The sequence below is a fragment of the Labeo rohita genome, chromosome 5 (assembly GCF_022985175.1).
Source record: "Labeo rohita strain BAU-BD-2019 chromosome 5, IGBB_LRoh.1.0, whole genome shotgun sequence".
NCBI lineage: Eukaryota > Metazoa > Chordata > Actinopteri > Cypriniformes > Cyprinidae > Labeo > Labeo rohita.
Genome location: NC_066873.1, coordinates 26,583,285 through 26,593,374, shown reverse-complemented (window position 1 = coordinate 26,593,374; position 10,090 = coordinate 26,583,285). Strand labels below are relative to the sequence as shown.

The 10,090-nt window shown below is 35.8% G+C and overlaps 1 protein-coding gene across 1 annotated transcript; it reads left to right on the top strand.

The window, feature by feature from the left end:
* Positions 1 to 318: 318 nt before the first annotated feature.
* On the top strand, positions 319 to 9,442 carry crata (carnitine O-acetyltransferase a). Its single transcript, XM_051109082.1, has 14 exons — positions 319 to 479; positions 1,089 to 1,367; positions 1,467 to 1,585; positions 3,153 to 3,206; positions 3,363 to 3,528; positions 3,711 to 3,885; positions 6,051 to 6,229; positions 6,353 to 6,453; positions 6,541 to 6,660; positions 6,777 to 6,899; positions 7,022 to 7,157; positions 7,979 to 8,041; positions 8,155 to 8,292; positions 8,463 to 9,442. The coding sequence occupies exons 1-14, from the start codon at positions 453 to 455 to the stop codon at positions 8,676 to 8,678; spliced, it is 1,896 nt and encodes a 631-aa protein (XP_050965039.1). The 5' UTR covers positions 319 to 452; the 3' UTR covers positions 8,679 to 9,442.
* The last annotated feature ends 648 nt before the right edge of the window (positions 9,443 to 10,090 follow it).

The following is a 10,090-nucleotide window of genomic DNA, read 5'->3' as shown; positions in this document are numbered from 1 at the left end:
AAAAAAAAAAAGTATTAATATTTAGTATGTACGTACAGTATACGTACAATATAGTGTTGCGTTGTTATAGAAAAATAACAGAGTTATGTACGGTGCAATGCTCTATTAAATTCTGCATTTCGAAGTGTGCAGCTCTGGTATATAATTTTTCAAGTAGTTTTTTTAGTTATAAGATTAGGTTAAATTTTATCCTCTTTATTTTTCATCAATAAAATGTCTTTCGGATTATTGCGAGCTATTGATCATTCAGCAGAATGATGACGCAATGGCGCTTGGCTTTGTTTTTGTGTTTTTGTCAGTACAGCGCCATCCAGCGGTGAACTGGAGCAGCGCAGCAGTGATGGCGCTCGTGTTGTTTCTGCAGTTCTCACTCGGTGGACTCTGACCGCAACTGATCACTTCTGTCCCTCCTCTCAGGCCTTGGTTTGGGGGCGTTTTAGTGAACTTCAGTTATGTTGGGCATTCTTGCCAGGACGATGGTGAGTAACCAATACATATGACTGGAATTTTAAACATAGTTTAAACGTTTATTTGACATAACAAGGTTAGCTGACAGCCTGAACCGAGTTCATTATTGACATTCAGGTTGTTTATGCTTAGATAGCGGTAGTGCTAAAGACAGTAGGAAGTGCCGACACAATTCATGGCAGTGATAAAACAGTGTTCACTGACAGCTGCTTAAATACTCAATGCAGTTACCTAACACATCGTGTGAATGTGTAAATGGTCTCTAATAAAGCTTTTAAGTTTTTAATGACAGCGGAATAGTGTTATTACATGTTGCACTGTTGGCAGTCATGTGCTGACTCATGTGTTTTATGTCTGAGTATTACGGATTTCCAGTTGGATTAGTTTAGTAATGTACACTTGTGTAAATTATTGGTACTAATTGAACTTTTGGGTACTAATATGATAATATCTTTAAAAAAATATTTACAAAGACAAAAGTATCATATTATCTATTTCTAAGGTGAAACTGAACAAAAAAGTTATAATTATATATATATATATAAAAGCTATATTATCTATGCATCTTTATCATTTATTATATAATACAGCTGGTGTTATATCATCTGGGGTATTTTTAGGTTAAGGCTGGCATGGTGAAACCCTCCAGCTTGGTAAAACCAGTGTCAGTGACACATATCGTTGGTCGATACTTGGCCCACCAAGAGAGTCTTCCTAAGCTTCCAGTGCCACCGCTGCAACAAACATGCGAACGCTATCTGGCTGCCCTGACCCCCATTGTGGACCCGGAGGAGCTGAATCAAACCCGGAAACTGCTGGAGGAGTTTCAGAAGCCCGGCGGTGTAGGAGAGAGGCTACAGAAGGGCCTGGAGCTACGAGCGAAGAAGTTGGAAAACTGGGTAAAAACTTGCTAGGTGATGCTTTGTCAGGAGCCCGCTGTGATCGGCCAGACTAACTCTTTTCTTATGTACTATTGTGTCTTTCATTTCCACTGCTAGCTCTCTGACTGGTGGTTACAAACAGCCTACCTAGACTACCGGATGCCTGTTGTTGTCCATTCAAGTCCTGGGGTCGTTCTTCCCCGTATGGAGTTCAGTGATCGTCAAGGCCAAATGAGGTCAGACCAGTGTGGATTCATATAGGAATAGTCAACTAATTTTAACACAGGTCATTTAGTTGGTCAGACATTGTTCTTTAGAACTAAAAGTGTGTTGTTATGTGCCTACCCAGGTTTTAATAGAAATTAATTAAAGTCATACAGTTTTTTTGAGTTTTATTTTATTTGTTAATATATTTAGCTTAAAATGAAAAAATGTATCCCCCAGTTTCACAAACAAGGCTTAAGCCTAGCCCTAGATTTAAGTTTAAGTTTCAGCTGAAAGAAACTTGCACTGACTGATCATAAAGTATATAAATGCCTTTGTTTTGTCTCAAGATGCACACCAGTAAGGTTTTTTCCTAAGACACATTTATAGAAATTACTTAAATGCCCTAATTGAACTATGACCTAATCCTGGCTTAGGTTATTTTGCCGTTTTTTTTTTTTTTTTTTAAACATATAAATATATATTTTTTTAAACTGCTAACAGTCATACACTTTTTGTTTATTTATTACTATATGTTACTCAAACATCTAACATTTTTATATTTTAACTTTCAGATAGATAGCTGTAAAACTGATTAAAATCATGCACTGAAAACCTTTTTATTTTATGTATTTATTGATATATTTTACTTTAAAATAAAAAATATAGTTGAATTTTAAAATAAATATTTTTATAGATATTTATGACCCTGATTGAAGTCATACACTTTATTATTGTATTTTTATTGTATTTATTTTTAATATACTTTGCTTACCTATAAATGTATTTTATGTGCATATGTTTTCCAGTGAAATGTCTAAAATACAACAAGCAACTTGTGATAATAAATATAATAAAATAAGTTTTTAGATATATTTCATACATTAAGTATTTAGTTGTTTTTTTCAATATGGTGGCAAGTTTTTCCTTGTTTAACGTATAAACCTTAAAAAAGTTTATTAATTATATGCTTAAAAAATAAATAAAAAAAATGATAAAATACTAAAAATACTACATTATTTTGTTTTGTTATATATGTAACAAAATAAAATAATAAATAAAGTTGTTGTTGTTGTTGTTGTTTTTTTTTTTTTTCTCGCATGTTCATTTTATAAGTATTCATGCTCCCTGGGAATCAAAACCATGACCTTGGTGTTGCTACTGACGGCTGCAAGAACTTTAAAACATAAATATTATTCAGTGGTCATTCACATGAAATAAATCCACAGGCAATGACCCATAGTAGCATTATTGCAGGGTGAGGCAGTTATTTTCAATTATGGTGACCTTTATACAGACTAACCCTCTCTTGCCAAGTGCCAAGTTGAGGCAAGTTGAGAGTATGAACCGCTGCTCTCAGTAAAATGCTGGCCTAAATCCAGTCTCCCCACATGAACTATAATGACAGCTTTCACATATAACTGCTAAAACTGCTCACAGATTAGCAGTAAGATGTGTTCTGTCAATATCATAAGTCATACCAGCCAAAGACACAGCAGGCGCTACTGTATTTATAGTAGTGTAATTCATTGGCATTATGTTGGTGTTAAACTTGTTCAAAAATGAGTGTAAGAAACTAAAAGTATTTTCCCCTCACAGATATGCTGCTAAATTAATCGCTGGAGTTTTAGATTTCAAGAGCATGATTGACAAGTGAGTGACACATTACCTACTTTCCCTGTGCTGTCATAAATCATTCAGTTCTCTGAATGTGCTTTGGATAAACGTGACTATTACTATTGATTAAATTCATGAGCGTATAAAGTTCAGATGGTCCAGTCAGACATGATGTCTTTGCTTTTTGATTAGTGAAACATTGCCAGTGGAGTATCTAGGTGGAAAGCCACTTTGTATGAACCAGTACTATCAGGTGCTCTCGTCCTGCCGGATCCCTGGAACAAAGAGGGACAGTGTAGTCAACTATGCCTTGGACAAGAGACCCCCCACACATATCACTGTAGTGCACAACTTTCAGGTCAGTCCCTGTTCCAAAGGTAATTTCCAGTGGTAGGTGAATTGAAGAAAATGTAATGTTTTCCTGCATCCAGCATTGTGATCTGTTAGTACCATATTAGAACCATACAACTTACTACTTGATGGTAAAGTGACTTTTTTATCTCATTCTTTTTTTTTTTTTTTTTTTTTTTTGCTCTGCAGTTCTTTGTCCTGGATGTATATAACAGTGACGGCACGCCACTGACCGTAGACCAGATCTGCATTCAGTTGGAGAAGATCTGGAACTCGTCTTTACAGACCAACAAAGAGCCTATTGGCATCCTCACCTCCAACCACCGCAACAGCTGGGGCAAAGCTTACAACAACCTCATTAAGGGTGGGCACTGCCAACACTTTTTTTTTAACTAGACATATTAGTATCTTCAATGCTAGGAACTAAAACTATATATAATATACACTTCAGTTTAAAAGTTTGGGATTACTGAAATTTTTTAAAAAGAAATTGATAAATACATTTAGCCAGGACATTGATTATTCATTTGTAATTTTACAGATATAATATTAAATATTAATATTTTATATAAATGCTGGTCTACAGGCTTTCAGTTTATTAAAAACTAAAAATTCAATTTAGGGTTAGGGTTAAATTTAGGGTAGGGGTGCCAAACAGCGCCTGATTACTAGATTTATCTAAGTTATCTTTCTCGTCTGATTGTGCTAAAACTGTCAGAAATACAGTTGGTTATGTCTAAAGTGAAAGTAAACAGCTGAGAGAAAAACGGATTTGTGCCTGTATATAAGATGCGTGCAGCTCTTAAAGTGACAGCAAGCTAGTAGTACTAAACATGCTGCACTTGTCATTAAAGGAGAAGTCCACTTCCAGAACAAAAATTTACAGATAATGTCTTTCTTTCTTCAGTCATAAAGGAATTATGTTTTTTGAGGAAAACGTTTAACGTTTTTTTCTCCATATATTGGACTGCTATGATGTTCCGAGTTTGAACTTCCAAAATGCAGTTTAAATGCGGCTTCAAACGATCCCAAATGCGGTTGTAAACAATCCCAGCTGAGGAAGAAGGGTCTTACAGTGAATCGATCATTAAAAAAAAGCAATTTAAATACTTTTTAATCTCAAACGCTCGTCTTGTCTTGCTCTCCCTGAACTCTGTGTATTCTGTCTCAAGACAGTTAGGGTATGTTAAAAAACTTCAATCGTATTTTCTCCCTCAACTTCAAAAATCATTTCAAAATCATCCTACATCATTGCAGAAGTACCAACCCAGTCTTTGCAAAGTGAACATGCAAAGAAGATGAAACACCCTTAACAAAAAAGGTAAAACAGCGATATAGGACGATTTTGAAGTTGAAGGAGAACATGAGATGGGAGTTTTTCGACATACCCTAACTGTCATGAACTGGAACAAAAACAGAGTCCAGGCAGAGTAAGACAAGACGTGTTTGACATTAAAAAGTATATAAATTGTATTATTTTTATGAAAATAACTGTTCGTTTTGCTAGATAAGACCCTTCTTTCTCAGCTGAGATTGTTTACAACCGCATTTGGGATCGTTTGAAGCCGTATTTAAACTGCATTTTGGAAGTTCAAACTCAGGGCACCATATCAGTCCATTATATGGAGAAAAATCTTAAAATGTTTTCCTCAAGAAAGAAAGACATGAGCATCTTGGATGACAAGGGGGTGAGTGCATTTTCTGTAAATCTTTGTTCTGGAAGTGGACTTCTCCTTTAAAGGGATAGTTTACCCCAAAATTCTGTCATTATTTACTCACTCTCATGTTGTCTTAAATCTGTTGTAATTTCTTTTTTGTGCTGAGCACAAAAGATATTTTGAAGAATGTGCGTAACCAAACTGGTCCCCACTGACTTTGATAGAAGGGGACAAAAACATTGGATGTCACTGGGGACCAGCAACTGTTTGGTTACCCACATTCTTCAAAATAACTTATGTTCAACAGAAGAAAGAAACTCATTCAAGTTTAAAATAACTTGAGAGTGCGTATTGATGACAGGATTTTTATTTTTGTGTAAAATATCCCTTTAATGTTACTACAAAACCTAAATAGAGAAGTCACTCACTGTTCCTGACTGAAGAACTTTAATACAGTTGCTTTAATAAGAATCGATGTGTAATTTACACAGTGAAGTGCATATAGTGTTTTATTTTTATCTTTATTCATTCATTTTCTTGAATGCTACTGCTAAATACACCTGCTGTACATGAAAAGTAAAGCACTGTTTGTTTTATTTGTATAGTATGTGTATGTGTATTTGTAATTTGTATGTTTGTTCCTATTTTTAATAACAAAGATAAAATAATGAATTTTTCCTTTAGCCACTTTGGCCTAATTTTTTTATTTTATATTTTGTTACCTAGAGAAATTAGTTTGTCTGTACTGCTCAGACAACTTGCAATATACAGTAGTAAAACCAACGTAACAAATAATTTTGATCTTGCTGAAAAAATGTGTGATAATTACCCATAATTTAGGGCAATTCTTAATTTATTTTGTCACTTTCAGATAAAACAAATAAGGAGTCCGTGAAAGCCATTCAGAAGAGTATCTTCACAGTCTGTCTGGATGCTCCCATGCCGCGTGCGTCTGATGACATGTACCGCACCCGTGCTGGAGTTCAGATGCTGCATGGAGGGGGAAGCAGGTGGAACAGCGGAAATCGTTGGTTCGACAAAACATTGCAGGTTAGAGACACATGTGTTGATGCATAAGGACTCTCGCTGAGAAATGAAGCCCAAATCACTGATGTTGACAGAAATGTATTAAGTACAAGATCCTGATATTGTCATGATTAATACTGTTTGTAGTTTATTATTGGAGAGGACGGAACATGTGGGCTGATCTATGAACACGCCCCCGCTGAGGGCCCTCCTATCGTGTCACTTATCGATCATGTGGTGGAATACATGTAAGATTAACAGTGATTAAATGTGATTGTAATGGCTAGATTGTAAGCATGGCTAACGCAGCTAAGATTTACCGTATGTTTTTACAGGAAGAAGTCAGAGATGGTCCGTACCCCAATGGTCCCGCTGCGTATGCCTCAGAAGCTGCGTTTCAACATCACGCCAGAGATCAAAAACGACATTGAGGAGGCCAAACAAAACATGAACATGTAAGAAATTGAGATATTCCACTAATTCTCTGCATTACCAACATTTTGATTGATTGTTTTATTGGCAGTATGTTAAATATCGAAAGTTTGAAGGTTTCTCTTTTCCTTCTCTGCAGCATGGTACATGACTTAGACATGAAAGTCAATGTGTTTTCCCATTTTGGCAAAAATTTCCCAAAGTCGCAGAAGATGAGCCCTGATGCTTTTATTCAGATTGCTCTCCAGTTAGCATACTACAGGTATGCACTGCCGTTAATGGTATTTGCTGTGTTTATTTCTAAACTATTAACATCATTCTGTTGTTTTTAGGAAGTGAATGATCAGTGTAGCTTATTCAGTCGATTGTCGCTTACCGTTTCAGGATCTACAACCGCTGTTGTCCTACATATGAGAGTGCTTCCCTCCGCATGTTCAGACTGGGCCGAACTGACACTATACGATCAGCGTCCATTGACTCGGCCAATTTCGTCAAGGCCATGGATGACCCAGCCAAACACGTATGGTTGAATTCACATTCAACAGCATTATACTACAGTTCAAAAGTTTGTGGGTCCGGAAAATACTGTTTTTGGAAAAAAGTTAAAGGGATAGTTCACCCAAAAATGAAAATTCTGTCATTAATTACTCATCCTCATTTCATTCCAAAATCGTAAGACCATTTGTTTTGGAACACAGATGAAGATATTTTTGATGAAATCTGACAGCTTTCTCACCCTGCATAGACAGCAACGCAATTACCATGTTTAAGGCCCAAAAAGGTAGTAAGGACAACAGGATTCAACAGTTTCTTTCTTTCCGTGTCAGTCTTCACTGTCAGATGTGCGTCTGACATGGAAGACAAGAAATTATTAAATAAAGTCGTTATTTTTGTTTTCTTTGCACACAAAAATATTTTTGTAGCTTCATAAAATTCAGGTTGAACCACTGATGTCACATGGACTATTTTATCGATGTCCTTTCTACCTTTCTGGGCCTTGAATGTGTTGCATTGCTGTCTTTGCAGAGTCAGAAAGCTCTTGGATTTCATCAAAAATAATTTGTATAATTAATTTGTGTTTCAAAAAATAACGAAGGTCTTACAGGTTTGGAATGACATGAAGGTGAGTAATTAACGACCCAATTTTCATTTTTGGGTGAACTATCCTTTAAAAATCTTACGAATCCCAAACTTTTGAACAGTAGTTTGCATCACTGTAAGTAGGCGACTTTATAAATATTTTGCTATGGAGCTTGTTTTTTTGACTATCGGTATCAAAATCATCCTATTATTTTTCAATTGCATTTGTAAGTTTGGATTGATTGACATTTTGATTGACAGAACACAGAGAAAGTGGCACTGTTGGAAAAAGCAATTAAAGGACACAGAGCTTACACAGACATGGTGAGTAAATGCATGCTGGTGATGTTCAGATGATGAACAGTAAGGACATATATTAGTCATTATTGGTGTGCACTAAATATATTCCTTATTCTCCATCACACGTGGATGTGCAGGCCATCCGAGGTCAAGCCATCGACAGACATTTGCTCGGACTGAAATTGCAGGCTATTGAGGACCTGGCTGCCCTTCCAGAGATATTCATGGATACCTCATATGCTGTGGCACTGCACTACAACCTCTCCACCAGTCAGGTACTGTCAAACGGAGCTCTCTGATCCAGGGTCAGAAGTAAGAAGTGAAATGCATGCGTAGTATCATTAACTGCTAAAATGATATTGCTGTTAAACTAAAAACATCAGATCATGTAAAATTTATCGTCTTGCATATTATTAATTGTACTTTTTCCACTTTACTCTCCCAGGTGCCAGCTAAAACTGACTGTGTGATGTGCTTCGGCCCAGTGGTACCGGACGGATATGGTGTGTGCTACAATCCCATGGATACCCACATTAACTTTGCAGTCTCCGCTTTCAACAGCTGCCAGGACACTAACGCGGCACATCTGGCCCAAGGACTAGAGGACGCTCTGGTAGACATGAAGACTCTCCTGGAGCAGACGCCCAAAGCGAAGCTTTAAAGATGATTATGTCAATTAGACTTGATCTTTGACCAGTTCAGTCAAGATATTTGAGTTTACAACAGTGCTCAAAAGGACAGGAGTTTTAAGAAGAGATTATTATTTAGTATTTGACCAGTCCAAACCAGAGTTGCCTGGACTCCACTGGACTGCGGTCTTCAATGAGCCTTAACACTAAATGATAATCTTTAAATTTTCATATAATTGTGTTTTGGCATTCTGTTTGTACAAACAGACAAAAATTCAGTTAGGTTTGTCAACAGGTTTGGCTGATTTGTGTTTACTTTTAATGAGTACAAAAAATGTATCAAAAAGTTTCTGCATTATGGTGAACCTGTGATTTAAAAAATTAAAAAACAAAAAGCTCATGTGACTCTTCATTGTATATTAGATATTAAATGTAATCATACAAAAAATGTTTTAATGCCATAAGGTAAATAGTGACATTTACTTTGTTCTTTGTACAATGTTGTAAATTTTCACATTAACATGCTTTTAATAAATATAAGTCTTTTTAATTCTGCTTATAACATTTTAATTTCTGTTTCAAGTTGGCTGAGGGGATTATTCGTCATAATTTGTTCTTGTGCATAAAAATGTTTTTGCCTTTTTCTGCTGTCTTTGGGTCTGTCAAATGTTGCATGTGCAAATATATGTAAAATATAAGTGCAATGGCTTTTACACAAGTTGAATGTTTATTTGAGAAGAAGTAGAGCTACTCAGCCATGGACCTAGTGCCTTATAAATATAAGAAATGAGTAACATTTTATGGTCTGGTTTATTTTTCAATAATTATGAATTTTCCAACAGATTCAGATTTTATTGATTCATTTTTTTTAATCCATTCATTCTGACACCCCCCACAATTTCTCAAAGCTGTAGTAGTTCCCATTGATCACCCTTTATCTGTCACACTCTTCACATGCTCTTGTGTGCTGTCAGGTATGTGTATGTGTGTGTGTGTGTGTGTGTCCTCCCGTTTACCTGTGCTCATCATATCGCACAAGTATAGAATGTTTGCGAAGCCAGAGCTGTTGACTTGATTGTTGTGAGATACTCAGAAATTATAGTATGGAAAAAAATAAAGACATTATTCCTGATTATAACGACGGAGACTTTCTGTGTCCTAAAAGTGGGTAAGTGTTAAGAATATAGTATCGTGTTGTCGTTGCACTCATAGCCTAATCTTTGAATCAACAAGTGTTAACATATTTTAATCATTTAAAATTAATTATTTTATAGAATTATTTTTAAACGATACAATAATGAGGTGAGGATCGCTCATGCCTCTTTATTGTATTATAGTCTGATTGTGTCTCATTAAGATCAAGCTTTAATCATTGTCAAATGTTAATATAACAGAATAACAGAGGGTGAACCAACTTAAGGGTAAGCCTAAAAAGATCATAATT